Here is a 22698-nt window from a genome sequence, read left to right as displayed (position 1 = left end):
TTGTCACATTTTAAACGGCTGTTCAAAAATGAGAGCTGCTTTTCTGGCTTGGGTCTGGAGATTAAATGACAATGTTGCAAAGTAGTCTTAAATTTTTGCAGCAACGTTTGAAGGAGGAGAGATGGCAATCTCAAACCTCCTCTCATTTAAATGTTGAAATTTTTCAGCCATCCAGCATTTCACCTCTTTAATGAAGGTCAGAATAGAAATTACTGGTGTGGTGTCTTTAGTACTCAAGGGCTGCGTGTTATCTGCACAAGAGTGAAATTAAATATTTTGGTATTTAGTATTTATGGTAGATTCAACCCCAACAAATAGTCAAGGGAGCAGATTTTTTTTATCGCATTGATAGTCTATTTTTATGGGATGTCTAAAACCAGGCAATCTTGAAAAGCCTTAAAATAACCATGGGCATTTAGTGTTTTGATGAGTGTGTAGTACACAAAAGCAGCCCCAGGAAAGATCCTGAAGGAACACCATGGTTTACAGCGGCTCTAGAATAGGTAACATGTTTCGATTTACCACTTAAAGGATTATTTCACATACCACCAGTTTAATCAGCAGATCCATGCTGTAAAATACTAAGAATCTTGAATGCAGCATTAAATCCTTCTCGTAGAAGATCTTACTGTAAAATGGAAGATGGTATCAGTCCCTCAAATAATGGATTTTTTTCAAATTCATTTAGTTATTCGTTAAGTTAAAAACCTATAAGACAAGGATATTTCATTCTCATATTACAGGCAGATAAATTAAATAATGAGTATTCTTGAAATTAACTTTAATAATGTTGTGTTTATTCTAACAGAGAAGGTGACGGAGATCAAAACCAACATCTTTGTCACAAGCTTTGGTCCAGTTTCTGACACTGAAATGGTATGTTTTTTTTTTGTTTCTTTTTTATTAGTTTGGCTCATTTGTTTACACATAAATTCATGTTAGACTTTCTTCTTATGCGGAAATTATGTCCTAAAGCTGCTAAATGCGAGGTGAGACGACAATGTTTGCATGAAATAAAAGTTTCATGCCGTCTTTCCGCAGGAATACACGATTGACGTATTCTTCCGCCAAAGCTGGAAGGATGAGAGACTTTGCTTCAAAGGCCCGATGGAGATGCTGGCCCTGAACAACCTGCTGGCCAGCAACATCTGGACCCCCGACACCTTCTTCCTCAACGGGAAAAAGTCCATCGCGCACAACATGACCACGCCCAACAAGCTGCTGCGGCTGAAAGACGACGGCACGCTCCTTTACACCATGAGGTGGGCTCTCCGGCGCTCGTCCTGCCACTGCACCGACGCTTCCTTTCCAATCAGGCTTTATTTTTCACCACACTGATTCATTAGAGCTGACTGAAACATGTTGTGTAATCCAATTAGCAGCGGAGAGATGACTAAAACCTCCACCTGCTTCTTCTTTGCGTTGAGAGGTTTTTTCGGAGCACCGCTGCTCCCATACAGCCCACACACTCATTCTCGCCGACCTGCCGGTGCACTGATGCATCATCGCGTTTGTCCTCGTTCTCTGAACCGGAGGTCAGGCGAATTTCAAATGTTTGCGTTGACCTTCCTATATCTCTGTTTGTAGCTCCCATATAGGTAACTTTTGACAGCCGTATTATTTCTTCATTCTTAATCTTGCTCCTGGCAGTGCCTTCGAAAAGAACTCCTCTACCCCTTCAACCTTTTCACAGTTTCTCACTTTATAGTCGAAAACATTCAAATATTTGTATTCAGTTTTATTAAATAGATCAACATAAACCAGCAGCTAGTTGTGAATTAGGAGTAAAACAAAGCATGTTTTTTTTTTATTCTTACAATTAAAGATCTGAAAAGTGTGCCGTGCATTTGTCTGCATTCCACATCACTCTGACGCCACGCCCTTAAAAACTGTGCAGCTCATTGCATTCAGAAGCCGCCTAATTAGTAAATGGAGCCTCTGTCTAAAGGCTTTTCTATGAAAGCGTCAGAATTTGTCAGAGAAACACATTGATCATGAAGACCAAGGAGCGCAGCAGACAGGTCGGGGAAAAAATTGTCAGAAAGGTTTATGTTCTCTGACTAGATGGAACCTAAGCGATATGTTTTGGCTTAAATGGAAAAAGTGACACGCAGAAAAAACTAACATATCACCCTAAAAACCCTCCTCCATCTGAAAAATGGTGGTGGCAGCATCATGGTTGTCCTCGCTAGTCACAGAGACGCTGGTCAGAGTTGACTGAAAGATAGATGAAGCTACATACAGGAGACTCTGCCCAGAGATTAATCTGGCAGCTGCAAAAGACTCGAAACACATCCTACACATCCAGTGAGAGCTACTATGGAATAGTGTAGATATAAACATATTCATGTGTTGAAAGGGTCCAGTCAAAGTCCAGACCAAAATCTAACAGAAAATATGTGGCAAGACAAGAGGAAAGGGGCGAGTTTTCTGCTTTAAGATGTGCAAAGCTTGTAGAGATTTGCAGTTGTAATTTCGGTCAGTAAAAATGCAGGGCATACTTTTAAGATTTTTAATAAATCTTAAAAGTATAAAATAAATAAATAAAAATCATGCGTCTCTTCCACTTCCCACTTGCACGCTATTATTTGTAGGTCCAGACATGTTACAATGTGACAAACAGCGAACATGTTCATGAGATATGAATACTTTTCGCAAAAACTGTATCTGCGTTGTCGGACTTAGTGCGGTTTTATAGACACACAGCCTGACATCGCTGGTATTGAGTACCTATTTTATATTTTCTGCTCCTACTTCCCCCAGTTTTTATCCGTATTTTAGAAGTACCGATAGAGCCGTGGATGCATAATGTATATGATAATAATTGCGCCTGCACAAAAGAAAGAGAAGCACGTTTGATATAAAAGTGTCGTTTACATCCACTCAGTGTTGGGTTATTATCTTTTCAGATCCAAAGGTCCACTAAATCAAATATAAACTTAGGAAGCATGAGCAGACGAAATTGGCTGCATGTCAAAAATGACGACTGACTCACTTCCTTGAAAATCCCTTCAGATTTTCAGGACGTTTGCCATTGCTGCAACTAAGAACAAATGAGTTTATGATGGCCCGTTAATGCACTTGTGTTCGGGGAACAAGGTTATTACAGAAACATTTTATGCATGCATTACTGTCCTCTCCTACGCTGCTTTCAGAGACCAAGGACTGTGGCCGGCAGCACCGTAACTGTTCTACCATGAAAATGTCTCTCTAAGGAAACATAGAGTTTCGATGAATGCTGTACGACGCCTTATACTACACGCCATGTGCCTGAGTAAATAAACAGGAATGGCTCCTTTAGTAATTGTGTCTCCAGCAGTGTTTTGTTTTTTCTGGGCCAGTACTGTACGTACAGCACATAACTAATAAAAATTGCTGCTTGTTTGAGTCGTTCCTATCAAGACCAACACTGGTTGGGATGAGACCTACAGTTAAATGTACCTTGGTAAAATGTATAATGTACAATATATAGAGTACACTGAATGTTTGATAATTACCCTGGCTGAAATGGCATTGCCAAATGTATTTAATTATCACATTAATGGTAATAATTATCACAATCTCTTGAAAAATGCACACCACCGGAGGGTAAAATATCAGAACTGGCATATATCTGAATGAGTAATTATGACTTATGACTCTCAGAGCTAAATAATAAATCAGCAAATTTATAGTGGCACAATAACAGTATTTGTAGGCAATTAACCTGGGGAAGGTGCAGCATTAAATAGCAGTCTTTATTACAGCATCAACATCAAACTCAGCCTCAGAAATGATGGGAGAACTACATTTCTACATTAAAAAATTAATAATCACAAAGAAATAATTATTCTGTGACTTCCATTTGGTCCATTTCAACTCTTTACCACCATAAAGTGGTGAAGAGGAAATCCTATTTTCTGCTCTCCAATAACAACACACTAGTTTTTCAGATGCCACTGCTTTGTTTATGCTTTTGCTGTTTATAAAGTCCATAAAAGTCCATCAGATTGGAGCTTGACTTTAAAAGTGTGGGACTGCCCTTCTGTTAAACCTGCCGTGTTTCCCAAGGCTCGATATGTGATCCATTGTCATTTAGATTTTATATACTTCCCTTTGCAGCTATTAGTTTAGTCTTATGAGGACATCTCTTACCGCTGATCTAGTTTTACATCTTTTAAACCACACCAGTTTAGTTATCCATCCAAGTATGCAAGTTATTCGTCTTAATCCACTCTCACACTCTGAGAAAAGACTTGTTTTCTAATCATTGAAAGTTGGTTAAAGGAAAACAAAGTCAATGTTTTTGACAGGCTATCACAAATCCTTGATCTCAGTCCCCTCGAAATGTTCACATGCATTCCTATAAGGAAATTTATGTGAACTTATAACAGAAGAACAATGCAAAAAAGTCTAAAAACGTCTCTGTCAGGTTGCTGGCATTAAACAAAAAGGAATAAATTTTGTAATACTAACTGAACTAGAAGAATTATTTGTCAGATTTATAGGCCAGACAGTAAGGGAAAAAGGGTTGCATCTTTTCATACCTTCTGTGTACTTATAGTATGTGGTTACGTCTATATACTACGTATTCCTATTTTTTTTTTCTTACGTTGTCTTATGTTGACTTCCTGTGCAGTTCAGAATTAATTTTGAAGTATCAGTTCTTGCTTATAAACCAATAAAATGTCTGGTACAAGCATGTCTATCTATACAAACTAGTTTGTTGCTCTCTTTGTTCTTAAAATCAAAACTTAATTTCTAGGTCAAGACTGAGTAGTAAAGAAGATCAAGTCTTCAGTTTATTGTCTGAGGTGGTGAAACTTCCTTCCTTCCTTCCTTCCTTCCTTCCTTCCTTCCTTCCTTCCTTCCTTCCTTCCTTCCTTCCTTCCTTCCTTCCTTCCTTCCTTCCTTCCTTCCTTCCTTCCTTCCTTCCTTCCTTCCTTCCTTCCTTCCTTCTCGTCCATAATGGACGCAGTTTATTCTTTTTGCCTGCATTAGGCCTCTGAGTCCATCCAGGCTGTCGCAGCTCATGTCGCCACCAGAGGGCAGCATTGTACAAGGCTTTGAGCTCATTTGTCTTCTGTCGTTTCTGCTAAAGCAGATTTTGTAAACTGCTGCTATTCCACAGAGAGGTGGCATCCTTTTCTATCAAATGAAGGTCCACACACCCAAAGTTGCATCATTCTGTTATTTCTAGTGTGTCTAAGTCCCTCTGGTGGTTATTTATTGTTACTGCACAGAAAAAATAAACTTTAAATAATGCACATACAGTTGATTAAAAAACATGGCTAGTTCTACTTGTTAAGGAAAAAAATCCTGTTTATGTTACATTCCTGGCGAAGCTCCTGACTGTGGGTATTCGTCTTCCTCTTTCAGGCTCACCATCTCAGCAGAATGTCCCATGCAGCTGGAAGATTTCCCCATGGATGCCCACGCCTGTCCCCTTAAGTTTGGAAGCTGTGAGTTAACACGCCTCCTAACACATATACACACTGGGCAACTGCTTTACAGAGTGAATGAAAAGGAATAGAAAAACAAGACAGATGCAATGCCGAGGTAAACGTGAGAAAAACAGCCGCCGATTTGACATTGCTTCAGTTTCAGGGTCTTTATCAGTGCAGGGGATGGGGCTCAGAGTGTTTGACAGCCATAGTCCCTCAGGTGCAGAGCTATTGTGGTGGTGCAGGAGACAACCATTTAGACGCTGACACACTCCTCCTGATTAAACCATTAATCAACATGTCAGGGCTGCGCTCCAGCCTCCTCCATTCTTCTGCCTCAGCTTCATTTACAGTGCAAAAACAATCATTCTTTTTCACACGTTGTCACATCACAAACACAAACTTTAAGTGATGGTATGTGAATTTGAAGTGGAAGGAAAGTTGTGCACGATTTTACATTTTTTTTCACCAACAGAAATCTGAAAGGGGGCAAAGTGCATTTATATTCAGACACCAAGAAACGATACATGGAGAAACGTCCCTCAGCAGTAATTACAGCAGCAAGCCCCTTAGGGTATTGCTTTATCAGTTTTCCACACATAGAAACTGAAATGTATGCACATCCTTCTTTGCAAAATAGGTCAAGATCAGTCAGATTAGACTGAGGGTATCTGAACAATTTTTGCAGGGTTCTCTTAGATTTAGTCCTGGACTTTGATAGAGCCATTCAATCCCATAAATACACTTTGATATAAACTACTCCATTATAGCTCTGGTTGTATATTAAGGGTTTTTGTCCTATTGGAAGGTGATCCTCAGTCCCATTTGCAAGTATTTTGCAGCCTTTAACAGGTCTTCTTCAATGATTGTTTCTTATTCTGCTCGATTCACCTTCTAATTAACTTTAGCAGCTCTCTTGTCCTTGCTGAAGCATAACATCCCCACAGCAAGATGCTGTCACCACCATGTGTTACAGTGGGGGACGTTGCGTTTACGGGGATGTGAAGTGTTAGCTTACTGACACATTTTGCATATAAACTGAAAGTCTGAGCTTGGTCTCCTGTGACCAGAGAACCTTCTTCTACATGTTTGCTATGTCTGCCCATACATGGGTATACGGACAAACTGCAAATAAACATCTTATGGCTTTCTTTCAAAAATAGCTTTCTTTTTGCATTTAAGGCCTGATTTGTAGAGTGTACAACTAATAGGTGTCCCGCCGACTGATTCTCTTGACTAAGCGGGGATCTCTGCAGCTCCTCCAGAGTTCCCATGGGCCTATTCACAGCTTCTTAGGCTTCCTTTTCCTGGCCTGTTAGTTAGATGGAGAGCCATGTCTTGCTACATATATATCTGTGCCGAAGTCTTTTAATTTTTAAGATGGGGGATTGAATAGTGCTCTGTAAAATATTCAAAGCTTGGAATGTTGTTTTAAACTGTAATTCTGCTTTAAACTTTTCCTGTCGGCTGTGTTCCTTCGACTCCATGAAGCTGTTTGGATGCTGTTTGCTGGATCCATACTGAGATTTAATTACACATAGTTGGATTCTATTTACTAATTGGGTTACTTCCTAAGGCAACTAATTTGACTGGATCTTATTTACTGATATCAGAGTAAGTTGTTAAAGTGAAAAGAATTCATAAGGTTTCAATACTTTGGAGGGACAGTTTAGCTGGAAGTAATGAGATATATTCAAACACACACACACACACACACACACACACACACACACACACACACACACACACACACACACGAAGCATTGATAACCTTTGAAATTCCAGTTGACATTTCGTAACACAAGCGGTAAAAGCAGACTTCCTGAGTTTAATTCACAAGGCTCTCAAATAATCTGGCAAGCTCCTGCCTTGGAAGCTTAAGATGATCATTTAAGGTGTTCCCTGGCTCTGACGTATGGAGGGTGATCCCGGGCCTCAGCGTTCCCTGGGCTCACAGGAACGGCATCACACCACATTTATCCCCTTCCCCGCCTACTTTGGTCACCTCCACCCACAGCTGACACCAGCGACGGGGATAATCAGGACGGGCAACCGAAGCTCCTTTTCACTCAGAGATTGCGTTACAATGCTACTGGCAGGACCCCTTATCACGCCATCTTTGTTCTTCTTCTTAACTTTAAGCACACAGGGCTTTGCCTAATTTGGCTGAACGTACTGATGGATTATTGTGAATGCTTTTCACTTCACTCCAGTTCTGATTTGCTTGTCTTTGCTTTGTTTCGTGCTCACCTAAAAGGTTTATGGTTCTTAGGGAAAGAGAGAATAACATCAATAAATTAGAAAACGGACTTCATTCTTAAAAAGAATACAAGCTGGCATTTTGAACATACTCCATGTCTGTGTAAGGAATTGGATTATGAATGGACCGAACTGCTCTGTATATAATTGGATTTGAATTAAACCTGTTTCGTATCGCCCTGAGATGACTTTTACTGTAAGTTGCTGCTTCTTCGCCAGAACCCAACTTACTAAACACATTTTCACTCACCTACTTTTTTTAAATAAACTTTTCAAGTGTCTACCTGACCTTCTTGTAAGGAATTTGAACATATTTTGATTTTGGAATTAATGAACAGAAACAGACATTTGTTACATGTATTTATCTAAATCTTAAAGTCAAATTTATTGGAAAAGCGGATAAACATAAAGCCAATATCAATTGTAGAGAGAAAAGCTCAATACATGTTACAGATCTTAATACAGAGACTTACAAAACCATTGACACCCCTTGACCTTTCTCAAATGTTGTCCCCACACCACAAGGTATTTTACTTTGATTCTTTGCGACATACCAACACCAAGTATTTCGTAACTGTAAATCTAAAAGGCTTGGGGTTTATATGTATTTATCCTCATAAATAATATCCAATTCCACAAATTTCCATCCAACAAGTAAAGTCAAAGCTGTGTTTAATTTGATGTCAGGATTAATCCAGCTGTTCTGTTTAGGCTCTAAAGGTTTACTTACAGCACGGTAAAAACCAAGGGAGCCAGCCAGCAGGTCTGGCCGTCAGCCGAGGGAAAACCTTGTAAAGCTTTTTCCAAAGCTTTGAAGATCTCACACAGCACAGTTCAATCACTCAACCAAAAACTGAAAGAGCATGTCACAACTGCCAGCATCTAAGACATGGTAGTCGACCTCAAATGGCAGGTAGAGCGTCAATCAGGGATGCAATTGAGAGTCTTCAGGTAAGACTGTAAAAGGTACATTTTCAAAGAACAGTTGGCAGCAAATTCAAATTCAGACCCCAGCCTGGGGTGTTTTTGCATGGTGTTGGCATGTTCTCCTCATGTATGAGTGGGCTCTCTCTGGGTACTCCAGCTTCCTCCCACAGTCCAGAAACATGACTGTTGGGTTAATTGGTCTCTCTAAATTGACCTTACTTGACCTTACTTATTGGCCTGTACTAGGTGGACCTGGAGATCCCCAAAAAACATAGCAGTTTGTAAAAGTTCAGTACTCTTGTAGGGCCCTATAGGTTCCATTCACAGTGGTGTTCACTACGCTTTTTACTCATGCAAATTTGCATATACATGTGCACACATGTTTGATCTGTTTAAGGTTGGGATTAACATGTTGCCCTCATACCCTGCCTAAAGAAGTCTTGAATTGGCCATAAAATGACCTTTAAACCCTACTTTGAGCACAGAAACCTCTTCAGTCTGTGGTTGTAAGCTTTAAAATTTGCCTGGCCGTATATCCTGTTTCCTCAAACTCCATTAACCTTGGCTAATCCTTTGACCTAATGGACAGCACTCACCCAGGAGCTCAAGGCTTTCAAAGCAAAAGTAGACCTGTCCTTTGGCGCTGTGTTAATCACCTTCCATGGACTGAACTCGACATCTATTAGTCTCATTCTCTGCCTGCTGTAAAGTGTGTCTGGACCCACACAGTGAGGTTTACTCCCATTTATCTCAGATTGTACTCTTCTGGTTTTCTTTTGTTAATGCTAGTTATTCTCCTACAGTGAATTGTCTGTGGCATAGGAAGCTAGCCAAGGACAGAAAATAAATCTAACTCAGGTCAAACATAGCTATGAAACTCTGTCTGAAGACAACTTAACTCTTCTTTGCACCGATGAAGCTCTACAGTGCCTTGTAAAAGTATTCACACCCCTTGAACCTATACTATTGTCACTTTGCAACGACAGACCTTCTGTGTTTTTATTTGTTTGGATTTGTTTGGATGAACTCACAGTAACACAGAACTGTGGAATGGAAGGCAAATCATGCATGGCTTTATTTTTTTTAAACACATTGAACAACCAAAAATAAAATCTAGAGTAAATATGGCTAAACTGCAAAACCTGCCAAGACATATCCTTCCATCCTAAATGAGAGGCTGGGTACGGACAGCATTATTGATATAAGGAGCCAAGAGATGGTTACTCTGGAAGAGCTGCAGAGATCCCATAATCTGCTGGGTGACTCTGTTGGCATAACGTCACAAGTCTGCCTTTTATGGTAAAAATAAAGCCATTGTACCATGAAGGTCAGCTTTAGGTTTTTTTTCCACAAGCCATGTATGGGACACAACAACAACTACATGTAGAAGATGAGGACACAATCCAACTTTTTGGCCTTCATGCCAGGGAATACGTTTGTCTCATAACAAGCCCTACACACCACCCAGAACATGCCAATCTCACACTGAAACATGGTGGTGGGAGTACTATGACCTGGGGGATGCTTTTCTACAGCAGGGATAGGGAAGCAGGTCGGAGGTGATGGGAGAAATTATTGGTCATGACTGTATCTGTCCTGTATGTTCGAGGATCCCTGTCCTTCAAGCAGGATAGGGATCCTAAACACACGGCGCTACAACAGAATGGTTTAGATTGAAGCATAGTCATGTCTGAATGGGTCCAGTCAAAGTCCTAAATTTAATGTGGGATTTGCAGCAAGACATGACCGTATGCGGTGTATTTTGTGTTGGTCTATAACACGCAACACGTTAAAGCTTTATGGAGAGGGATTAAAAAGGAGGATTGCAGAAACAATCAAATTCGCAGTTTAAATATTTTTACCTTCTTTTAATGTTAGAATTAATTTCCAATAATGCTTCTGGCAGCTCGCTTTAAACAGCGGAGGCAAATCGTCTAGATATCAAATACAGTTCATATTCTCCTTAAATTATACTACAATGGCAACAATATGCATTATGCAGCCATATTATTTATTCCATATTTTGACTTTTTCTTATGTCAACTGCGTGTTTTTGTACATGCAGCCCCTAATCAACAAGGCAAATTCCTCGTACGTGTGAAATACTAATTGGTAACGAAGCTCATTCTCATAATTTTATGCCAGCACCAAAGAAAGCAGTGCAATCCCTATGAACACAAAGTGATGACATCAGCACTTCAGTGGACAGGGATGAAATATTATGGAGACACTCAGGAAACGTTAAAAAAAGTATTTTAATTTTTTGGCTGTAAGGCACGCCGAAACTGCTGTCTGAACAGCAACTGTTTAGTGGTTGTCAGAGAATGGCAAATATTTTATTATGAAAATTAAAATGTTATCTAAACAAGCACACAAGGATACATTTCTGCCATTACAAAGTTTTTTTTTGAAGACATTATGTCTCCATTTTTGCTGCACAAGTAGTTTAAACGCAGTAAGTGTCACAGCCTCATGAGACTCTGTTTATGAGGTTGGGCTGCAGGTTTTTAATGCATCTTCATGTCTTCCCTTTTAATTAGTATAGCTAAAAAACAGCGGTGCAGAGAAAATAACTGGTGTAATCTCTTTCTGCAAGCTGCTATAGAAGGAAAGCTTTAGCTCAAACAAACAAAAAATACGCAGCATTTTATATTGTGTGGGACAGCTAAATGCAGAGCTAGCTGCATTTTACTGCAGTGGGTTTTTAATGCAAACAGCTATTCTTTGTTGCTGGCTGAATATATCAAAGCCCGGATTCTAAAGCCGTGGCATACAAACCACTGGGCAATTTTTGGCTCTTTCATTTGGAAGGTGAATGAAAATGAAAAAAGGGTGATGTCAAACAAGTTAGTAAAGCAGCAAAAAAGGTGAGTTATTCAAGCATGATCTTTGCTTCAGAAACACCAGAGAAGAAAAGTTCAAGGGAAGAAACATTTTCAGAACAGTGAGTGAATGAGGAACAAATGCTGGTAGCAACTATTGTATTTAAATTCCACTAAGGTTGTGACATCAAGCCCATCTTAATCTAATTTAACCTCACTTAAAGGGGGCCTATTATGCAAAAGTTAACTTTTTGCAAATTTTTGTACTTCCATTTGAGCCTCTACTGCATCTTTTTTGGCAACCAGTAAATGTTTTGTTGGTGTCTGGAAAAAAGCCGTTTTGGAAAAACCTCATGATTATGTACAGTGACAATCACCAAACACTGCACATTACCTAGCAACCCTAGCCAAGCCCCACCTAGCAATCCAAACAGAGCTTCGCCCACTTCACTATTAGAAGAGGAGCACATTTGGTAAGCTGATTTTACCGCTGTATACGTGGTACATAGGCTACAGGAAAAGACAAATGTTTTGTTGTTGGCTGCAATAAACAGCATGTGTCCATGCACATTCTCCTAGTCCCAGAAAACAGAGCTGTGTGGCGTTGTTTTGGTTTTGATGGCAATGGGAGTTGGGGGCGGGGCCAGTCACAGCTCATTTGCATAAAAGTGACAGCGCCCTAAATACAGCTCATTCTGAAAGGAGTTCAAAACAGGCAGAACTGAGGAGGTGAAATCTCATTTTCTGAGAGTGATTTTGTACAAAAAAATTAATGAACATGTTTTGTATAGCCCATAGACCTATCTTAACTTGATTAAAAGGAAACATAATAGACCCCTTTAATATATTATTTTTTAGTCAAGTTAATAACTATTAACCATGTTAGTTAATAACTTTGTATTTGTTTACACGCTTTACTTTCAAGAACTGTAGCAACATCCTTAGAGAAATCTTCAAAACTGCAAATAACCAGCTGTAATTGTCACTATCACAAAGTTTATACGCAAGTCGGCCATGTTGGATTTAGAGGTCAGGGTTGGCAAGATTCCTCTAACGTTTACCCTGTAGGGAAACTTTCTGTGACCTTTTCAGATAAAACCAGGAAATTTCAACTTTTGAGTAAAAATAGAGCACATGATTAATTGTATCTGTCAAACAACTTTGATGACCAGTGGTCTTAAACTTAAACCCTCGAGGGACTGTGTCTTTCAACTTTTAGATGCGTGCTTTCCCTTACATACCTGAAACAAGTGGCTAAACTGCCTCACCAGCATGCTACCAAGATCTACAGGGCTCTGCTAATAACCTAATATTTAAGGCAGGTGTGTTAAAGTTGAAATGCATCTAAAAGTTGCAGGACACCGGCCCTCGAAGACTGAAGTTTGAGATCAATGATGTCGATAGGTATGAACAAGTTTGACTCTTTTTCTTCGTTTTTTTTATTTAACAGTACCGTGGACAAGTTTGACTTTGAGAACTCCCGTTCGGTAGCATTTAATCAAACACTGCTATCTTCATAATATTCCATAGCAGTTTTTAACTAGCCTGTCAGTAATCAAGGGTCTTTCTTGTCATTATGTAATCATAATGAAATTTTGCTGAGACAGAATCCATATGTAATATGGAAAACACAATATGAAAAAAGGTAAGCTCTACAGCTGAGGAGAGACTTATCAGAAGGGGAAAAATACTGTGCAATTATTAATGGATCATTTATATTCAGACAAAAAGTGAAATGTTCACATTAAAACAAATAGAAATAGTCGTTTTACAGAGTTTGGTAAAAAAATAATAATAATTTGCACGAATATCCAAAAAACAATTCCTGAGAAGCTAAAAGTCTGCAAATAGACATTAGCATATGAGAGAACTTATAAATAATTCTCCACTGGATCAAAAATCTGTGGAAGCATAGCGGCGTATTTGTAAACATTTAAACAGATTGTGAACTGGGCTGGTGGTTTATTTGATTTTTAGCAGGGGACAATTAACCTGACTCTAGCCATATGGATTCGCTCCGCCTAGCTCCACTCACATCCATCTGAGACTGATCCATAGGAATGGTGTTTCAGAAGGCTGGGCCTTATCAAAAATCCTTGCATGTGATTGGATAAGCCACTTGTCTGTCATCTTTATCGACGTGCTATTTCAGCCACTCACACCGAATCTAACCCGTGACGCTAATGAGAGCGAAGCAGGAAAAAAACAAAACTTTTTTTTTTTATGTGTTTGCGGCTCTAGTGGCACGCGTTTTATTGACAGTAAGCTGACAGGAAGAGGGGGGAAGACAGGCGGCAAAGCGCCGCGGGTCAAAACTTGCCAAACTCCCGGTCGGGAGAAGGGCGAAAACATGGTTTCCACCAACAAAAGCCTTCAGAGCCGTTCTCTGATGTTCCTTTAATGAAACAATATTAGGTAGATTGGACAACACGGAAGAAATAGCAGCATCAATGTTAACGCTTGCTTCCTCGATGCGAGCCGCCATTGTTGTCTGAATCAAAAAAGTCTTCTTCACGGTCGCTTCTCCACTACGTCACATCTATGAAACTCCAGCTCTGCGTCCTGATTGGCTAGACAATAAAATTGGTTGGAGAAATCACTCTCTATGGAAGAGGTCCCAGATGGATCTGAGTGGAGCTAGGCGGAGCGACATCCATATGGCTAGAATCAGGTTAGGGGGCGATAGCCCTCACAGCTTTTGGAAAGAACCTGTTTTTAGTTTATTATTTTTTAAGGCAATGTTCCTGAATCATTTAACTGATGGAAGTGGGACAGGCAGTGCATTGTCCGGGTGGATGGGATCTGTGGCAATGTGTCGGGCCCTTTCCTGGACTCATGCAGCATAAACCTTGTCTAGATCTTGTAGACAGCATTCCACAATCCCCTCACCACCGGTGCTAAATCCTTCCTCTCCTGTGCCGTGCAGCTCCCATACCACGCTGTCATGCTGAGAGAGGATGCTTTCGATTGTAACTCTATAAAGGTTTATTGGCAGCTGAGTAGGACGTCCAGTCCGTTTCAGTTTCCTTAGAAAGAACAGTTATTGTTGCGCCTTCTACACCAGGTGGGAGGTATTCAGCGTCCAGGAGAGGTCAGAGCAAACATAAATGGCCAGGAACTTTATGCTGTACACACGTTCCACCATATCCCCATGTATTTAGAGTCCATAATATACTTCGGGAGGATCCTCTCGAAGCACTTCATGATAATCTTACAACAACTTCAGAACGATTGTTTCTCTTTAGCTTTTCAAATGTTCTCACTAAAAATTTCTGCCTGTTCAAATGATGAAAAAATGGATGTGGGTCATCTTCAGAACTGCTTGCCTTGCAAGGAAGTAGACTCTTACATGTTGTTCAATTCTTGAAATGGAGGTGCACTAACAAAGTTTTTGTTAAAACTTCCTTTTTAAACCTAATCAGTTTTAGCAATGGTTTCAGTCTTAAAACAGGCATACTTTGCTTTTTCTCCAGCCACTAAATGTCTGCGGTTAAAAGTGATAAAACGGGTGCTTGCAACAACAACAAAAATTAAATGTTAATATGTTTTTTTAGCATTTCTTTCATAAACGATGTACTTTCCCCGAAGATGCCATGAAAAACCCAGTCATTATGGAAAGTGTCTGATTATGAAGGAGCTTCTGCACCTGCCTCTTTATGCTGATGCAGCTTCAAGTCTTTTTTTCTCAAGTTCATGGCAGAAAACAGCAAGCAATGCAAGTTGCAGAGCAAGACTCAGCTCCTCATACTGAGCATGCTCCAAATCTATGTATGTTGACCTCTTTCTGTCTCAGTTGTACCGAGGTGCACTTTGCTGTACTTATCTAGAATTTGTTGTGTAACAGAACTTTACTTCAGTTTACACAGCTTAACTACAATGTCTTAAACATGTCCTTTTCCAGGCTGAGTAATTGTCAATTAAAACAAACAAACTTGGGAAATCAAATGGTATTTCCCTTTTAGTGCATCTGTTATTCTACCCTTAAACAAGTCCACATGCTCTGTAGGTCAAGACTGTATTTTATTTGTAGTGCAGATTGACACCATGTAAGTGCTTAACATTATGTAATGGCTTAACACAGGAGTCAGCAACCTGCAGCTCTAAAGCTAACCCTCTACATAGCTCCTAGTATCTTTGACCAAGAGGTACTTTAAGCCACTCAACTATATTATCATGCAATACATTTACACATTTTTGCATTTATGCAGTGTATTTCCACAACAGAATCCTGGAAATGTTATTAGTCATATTTTATTTGTTTACACCTTCTCTTTAGGCTGCAAAGTACAAACTTAATTTTTTTAGTCTGGTGGTCTATCTTTATTAATTTTGTTGCTTTCTAATAATAATGGAAGGAAGTATCCTTGTTTTACACCTGAAAGGTTTTTTTTTTTTCTTGCTTACACCAGCCAGAAAAACTTGCTCATAGTGGCCTGGCCTTAACTGTCTGTTTCTGCCGTCTCTGTGTTCTTCCAACCAAAAGGAAAAATGACCCACATTAGCAAAATATAACATGATCTGTTTGCCTTTATCTAATACAAACAGGAATCGTCAATTTGCTGCTGCTAAAATAAGATTGTCTGCCATTTATTATTTTGATCTCGATACATAGATGCACGTGTAGAGAGTGAGAACACATCTGAGTTTAAGGAGAGAATCCGCTACTTCATATTCTCACAACAATGATCTGAAAATCTTTATTTAGCTTAAGATATTTAGAAAAATAAAGAATTAATTTCTACTTCAGTCAGAAGTAGTGAAGCAAATTTAAAGTGTCAGTTACAGTGAAACCTGGCAAGCCAGACTGGTAATGTGTCGCACTCAGTATAGTTTTACACATTAGCAATCTGGGATTGTTCCCATGGAATCCATTCGGGGGAAAGGAGGGACATTCAGCATAACTTTCCAAGCTGATTGGGTGAAGCAGCACCTAGTGCCTGCCTACCAAAGGTTGGTCTTCGCCTTTCAAGGTATCATATGAAAATGCCGTGAGTAGCAGGCGCCATGAGAAACTACAAGAAGTTACGCTGATGAAGGCTTGCTTAGTTAGATGGTGACAGTGGATTCTGACAAAACAGATGTAATACCAGCAGCTACGCTTGTGTCCTCCTGCACTGCAATGTTTATTTTAGTTTAGCTGTAGGATTGGCAGCTCTTGCTTTTGTCACAGCTGTATGTCCCGCCTTAAACCAAAACACTTGAACATGATTGGCTGACTCGCGCTGGATCGGCTGTGTATGTGAATCCACAAATAACATGAGAATTCAGCTTGCAGGCAAGGTTAATAACAGTGGGTTCTTTTATATATATATATATATTTTTTCTTTTACAGGTGTTGACAAAAAGTTTTTTTTTTTAAAAAATATGCAGTAATTTGGTAGAATCTCAAGTAAAATCTGCTTACTGTGTTGAATATTTTTCCTTCTTGTCCTAGGAATCTGACTCTGGCTCTGGGATTGGTTAGCTAGCCTGCACTCTCCTGCTTTACACCCACATTTCTAGCCACTTCACATGCTAGCTTTCATGTTTTGGTTTAGGAACGACCCTGATGCAAACAAACCGCTAGGATTTTAATAATGAAATTAAAAACACAAGGAACCGCAAAGAGACACAAACTATGAGGAAGAACAACTGAAAATCAACTAGTGCACTGGTGCAACAAGGAGCATGGAGTGAACAAAAGGAATAGTGAAAATCAAGGAGCTTAATTATTAAGGTGTGGAGAAAGTTAAGGCAGAAACAGGTGAGAGTAATTAGGAGTACACGAGGAACAGCTGAGAATAAAGAAGACAGATGAGCAGACGGGAGAAGTGAAATGAACAGGAATTGCAGAGAAAAACACACAACAGAAAGCTAAAGTAATGCAAAATGTACTAAGAATAAACTAGGAACCAAATCCACAAATGTTTACAATAAAATGGTAGCTATAAAAACAAAAAATGGTTAAAACAGAAACATAAACAAACCCACAGGGACCGGGACAATAGCTGTCCTACGAAGAAAGCATTTTCTGACAAAGCATTAATCTGTTCTACTGCTTTTTTTTTTTTTTTTTTTTCTAATAAAATGTCCTCTCTGGCCATGTAGCACTAAGAATTGCTGACTTCATGCCAAAGAGAGCCCAACAAATTTTACTTTCACAAGTGGAGCATGACTGCTTTTGCCATAGTGCTCTACTTGATTTATGTATGCAAAATGTGTTATTAGATTTTATTGTGGGACTACTTCACATTCAATGGACACCGAAACGGGAAGGTAGAAGATGAAAAAAAATGGAAGAGAAAAAGATGAGACAAATTGCTAAAGGGAGAAAAGGTGAAAGAAAAACAGGGGAGGAAAAGGAGAGAGCAATATAACATCCTGTGAGTCTGCTTCTACACCTGCTAAGAGAGATATAAAAAGAACAGCAAAACCAGCTAATAAAGTATTATAGGTACAAACAACCAACATCTTGATAACTTTACTGAAAAATACGCAGTATTATTTAATATGACAAGTATAAAGTGACAGCTAGAGCTAATATAGGTGTTTTCTGTATAGAAGTGAATCTGTCAGCTCCTAAATCAAACCACCTGTTGGTGTTTTCTTTAACATGCGGCCTGTGGCTCTATTGAGTTTAAACTGTATCAACATTTGCAAGTTTTCATTTTAAATATATCAAGTTAAGTCAGTGTAGACAAAAACTGTTTTGCTAAATGTAGCCTAAAAACATAAAGCCTCCTCATCAGCAGAGGTAATTATTTTTCCTCAGTTTTTAAGGGGTATTTTCTGTAAGTAATGCAACTGGAAAAGGGCTGGGTGTGACACTAAGTGCTTTTCTTCATAACGTATTTCCACACAGCACTACAGCTAATTGTTTCCACAGGCATACAATGTAAGGACATTACTTACATACTAAATAGGGAGTTTAAAAGTTATAGCATAGCATATCTACTGCATCAGTACATGAAGCTGAGACTAAATATCCATGACAGTAGTACATTTTAAGCTCTACATGATGGCAGATGGATGGATCGGCATGAATTTATCTGCTCCACACCGGATTAAATATTACAGAGCACCTGTAGTATTTGAAAATTGTTAGAAACATACCTGTTACATAATCCCACTCACGTAATACCACACTTATCAAACTTATTTTTCCTCAGCTGAAGCTTCTTGGGTACATGTAAATGTACACTGAACACATACTGACATTTGGTGGGTTGATTTGTAGCTCTGTTTCTATGTAAAATAGATTTTTTAATACAGGAAACTAATACTGTCATAAGAAAGGGTCCAGACTTAGATTATAGCAGGTAACTCATATTGGTTTTAGGTATTAAGCAAGAGCTATCGTCTTAGCAGTTGCCAAAACCATAACCTGCCTTTCTGGTACTAAGAACCAACACAATCTAATGATGTTAAAATATTTTTTTTTAATGAAAAGCCAAAAGAACAGCAGTTAACCTTCTCCTATAGGTTTTTACAAGGTTTGAGCAGACAGACATTTTTTTTATTGGATTTAAGTTTGAAACTGAGATGAGGATGGTAGAAGGTTGATTCTCTTGTATTCAATTCAGGAAATTGGAGTCACAGTTGCTACAAAAAGAGGCCTTTTGACCTTTTGTAGTGTTGGTAGCAACTGATGGATGGTGTAGAGCAGTGCTTCTCAAATAGTGGGATGCGCCCCCAAATAGAGGGGCTATGATGGTGCTGCAGCGAGTGAAGGTACTCCTAAAAAAAGTACAAAATTTAATGTAACTGAAGTTCATCTTTAATAATGATGGCTTAATATTTTTGCTATATGATGTTCATGGCTAGGTAAAAGTTGACTGTAGGTGTAAGTTGGGCTAAAAGCCTTTTATATTGTTGTTAATATTATATTGTTAAAATTGTGTGGCAATGTTGAAACAAAATAATCTGATTCTCTGACATTCCAGTTGTTAGAAACCATTGTTATATTTTGTAAATATAACAATATGTACCCAAATGTATGCTATACATTTTAAATATGTATGGGTAATCTTTAGAATGACACGTTTAATGCATTAAAACAGAAAACGATAAAAGTTAAATTTTGGACCCATTTTATTGTCATGGGGGCGGGGGGGCTGAAATCTTTTCCTTCAAAAGGGGGGGGGGGGGGATATTTACACTGATATAGAGTATGCCGGTATCTATTCTCAGTCATCCAAGCCATGCCACTTATACTAAGTGTTTCAGTACAAGGCCCTCTCATCTGCAATGCTTCCTCAGACCAGAACATAACAGAACATAACAGGGGAGAAATGTCTTCAAGTTTTGTAATTTTCTAAATAAGCACGCAGGGTTGGTAGGAGCCTTGATGACAGCAAGATGGCGCTTTTTGCTTCAGCTCTTTAAAGTGAGCTTTGGAGACTTTTTTTTTCTCTTACCGTTGTACTTTTAAATGTGTTACTCATTGCCCTGACAGAGTGTATCATGTTAGATTTATACCCAGTGGAGGCTTGCTAGTAAAAAGTTTATAGGAATCCTGATCAAGTTAAGAGGATAAGGTATAAATAAAAAAGCTTCAGTTCCATTGATTAGTTAGAGTACCAATAAGAGTAACTTTAGTCAAAGACATTTATTTCTTAGTGCTGATCTTCTTTTCCCTCTGAGTAATTATACTCAAAAAAGCGATATTGCACTGCTGCTTTAAAGCTGAAATTATTTCAGGGATTTTAAAACTGATTTTAAAACTGCAGCTATGTATTAAGGGCTTCAAACACTGCCTCTTGGCTACTGTAGGCCCTATTATATATCTGTCTGTCTGTATTCATAAATGCTTAACTGCTTTTTAATACCTCTGTGTGCAGGAAGATAAAAGTTTTTCTCTTTGACATTATCTATGTGTTTTGTTCTAAACATGTGCAAATATGTTGCTGTCCCAGATGCCTATCCTGTCTCAGAGGTGGTCTACACGTGGACTCAGGGAGCAGCCAAGTCTGTGGTGGTGGCAGAGGAAGGCTCCAGGCTCAACCAGTATCATCTCATTGGCCAGACAGCAGGGACGGAGGACATCTACACCAGTCGGGGTACAGTGGACTGACAGTAAACTCGCTACAACTCTAGGGGAAACAGCATATAAGACGACATTAAGCGTATGGCACAAAATTATCCGAGCCAGTCAGGTTTGAAGCTCTGCTGGTAATTAGGTGATAAAACTTGAAGTGGGCTGGCAGTCAAGTGCAAGAGGTTTGAGTGTTTTATCAGAGCCTGAGCTTTCAACATCTCCCCTACATGTATACTAACAGCAACACAAAAAGTCAAGACATTTGTGTTCTGCCAAGTATATTTTGCTGTAACGATGCTTTTTAGTAATATATCGTCCACTATTAAAAAATAGATTTATAATAGAAACTGGTGTCATATTTATAAGGAAAATACATTTCTAGGTTGTACAAATTAGAAACTTGCTAAATCTTCTTTGCCAATACCTAACAATGTTTGTTAGAGGTGGTGTCATGGTACAGGGTGGCATCTTGCTCACTGGTAAAACAAGATTTGTCATTACCGTAGATATCAGGGATATTAGAGACTAGCTGCAGAATTTGGGAGTGAAGAGCATTAAATTATCAGAGTGCCAACATGACCTTAGCCTGAACTCACTGAACACTAGTGTGATCATCTCCAGCAAGCTGTTTCTCCTAGAGTGACAAACACAGCCAGCGACGAATGCTGGTTGAAAAATGTACAACAATAAACAAGAGTTAGTAGCCAAATAATGGATTTGGCTTTGGCAGAGAGGATGTAGCAAACTTTTTACATGGACATAACCTACATACTTAAAGGAGCATAGCGGAAGATCCAGGATTTTTGTCTGCCCCCTCTGGCAACAAGTTGCAATGACACCAGTGCTGTGAGTGTGCATGGAAGAAGATGAAAAGCATCTGCTGCCGGCACTGCCAATGCACAGGTCTTTAATTTAGAGGCGTAATGTCTTCTGACGTCTATAAATATTTAAGTCAGCCCGTGTTTTCTCGCTAATGCATCGATTACAGTGGCGACTCAACAAAATAGCCAGGTGAACGAGAGCATGCAGCGCATCACATCCACGCCCAGAGGATTCTGCCCGAACCTCTCTCATAAACTGACTAATCCAGCCTATAGAGGCAACTGCAGTAAATATAGGAAAACTAATTTTAAACATTGAACTATTGTAAGGGCATGTATGTGAAAGAAGATAAATAATATTTGACTTCAAAACTTGCACTCTGCACCTTTAAATCTGTTGCACAACACATAAAAGCATTTTTCTTAGACATGTGCCACTGTTTAAATTGAAATAAACAGGCTTCCCAACAGTATTAGATTTGCAGGCAAGAAACATTTTACAACAATGAAATAACCCAAACACAACTTTCCTTACTTTTTGTGCTAAGTAAATATCTGCATTCATCATTGCACTAAGACAAGTTATTTCCAAGAACGTCCCAATAAGGTCACAAAAAGACAGAAGTGGGTAACCAGACCAGTTAAAAAAACAATCAGACTTTCCAATGTTTCCAATAAGATTATGTACAATGGAGGGACTTTAAAACAGAATTTAGACATTACCCAATCAACAGTCCTAAGATGACTAAGCAAGTCGCTCAATATGGGACTGAAAGCAAAGGGTTTATGGTCTTCTCTTTCTTTGCTTTTTTCCTCTCCTCCCCTTCAAAGAGAATATTTAAGCTTGTTCTCAGTAGACTGATAACCACAAAGAGAGGAATAAGTAAACAGTTTCATTATTGGGAAATCCAAAAACAGGAATCACTGTTTTCTCATTACCTTCAGACCAAGCTACTGAAACTTTTAGCTGAATTGTCTGTTTGCTGTGTTGCATATTTACGGTACCTGTGTGTTAATCTCAATTTATCAATTTAATTCATTTAAATATGTTGCAATGTCTTATCTTTCTACTTGAACTCATGAGCAATCAGATGATTTAGTTTCTTGTTCATAAGAAAGGATAGCAATCACTGATAAAGAGTAATAGCAAATTATTCTGAGATTCCTGAGATATTTTTTCAATATTTCTTTCTCTCAGCAGACGGTAGTTTCTGTTTTCAGCTGCTAAACATTGTAAATAACACATTCAATGGAACATTACCTGATGTTGCCTGCAAAAATAAACCCCAGGAATCTTTTCACATTTTGTCACAATTTATCCACAAACCTTTGTGTATTTTATTGGGTTATGGGTTATGTGATGGTAAAAAAAAAAACTAGTAATCATTAATAATAATTAATTTTTTTTCAAGGCGCCTTTCTAGACACTC

The 22698-nt window shown here is 38.9% G+C and overlaps 2 protein-coding genes across 5 annotated transcripts in view; one reads left to right on the top strand and one right to left on the bottom strand.

The window, feature by feature from the left end:
* Positions 1–22698, top strand: part of gabra5 (gamma-aminobutyric acid type A receptor subunit alpha5) — a 43064-nt gene that overhangs the window by 4601 nt on the left and 15765 nt on the right. For all 4 annotated transcript variants that reach the window (XM_012861191.3, XM_021315766.2, XM_036141537.1 and 1 more), the window contains exons 4-7: positions 809–876; positions 1042–1262; positions 5359–5441; positions 20326–20469. In XM_012861191.3, coding sequence (XP_012716645.2) covers positions 809–876; positions 1042–1262; positions 5359–5441; positions 20326–20469 — 516 coding nt within the window. The remainder of the gene's footprint in view (positions 1–808; positions 877–1041; positions 1263–5358; positions 5442–20325; positions 20470–22698) is intronic.
* The window catches only part of gabrb3 (gamma-aminobutyric acid type A receptor subunit beta3), a 79311-nt gene that overhangs the window by 52204 nt on the left and 4409 nt on the right, over positions 1–22698 (bottom strand). The window lies entirely within an intron of this gene.

This window comes from Fundulus heteroclitus, chromosome 9 (genome assembly GCF_011125445.2).
Source record: "Fundulus heteroclitus isolate FHET01 chromosome 9, MU-UCD_Fhet_4.1, whole genome shotgun sequence".
Lineage (NCBI taxonomy): Eukaryota > Metazoa > Chordata > Actinopteri > Cyprinodontiformes > Fundulidae > Fundulus > Fundulus heteroclitus.
Note: the sequence above shows the minus strand (reverse complement) of the source record. Positions and strands in the feature narration are given on the sequence as shown.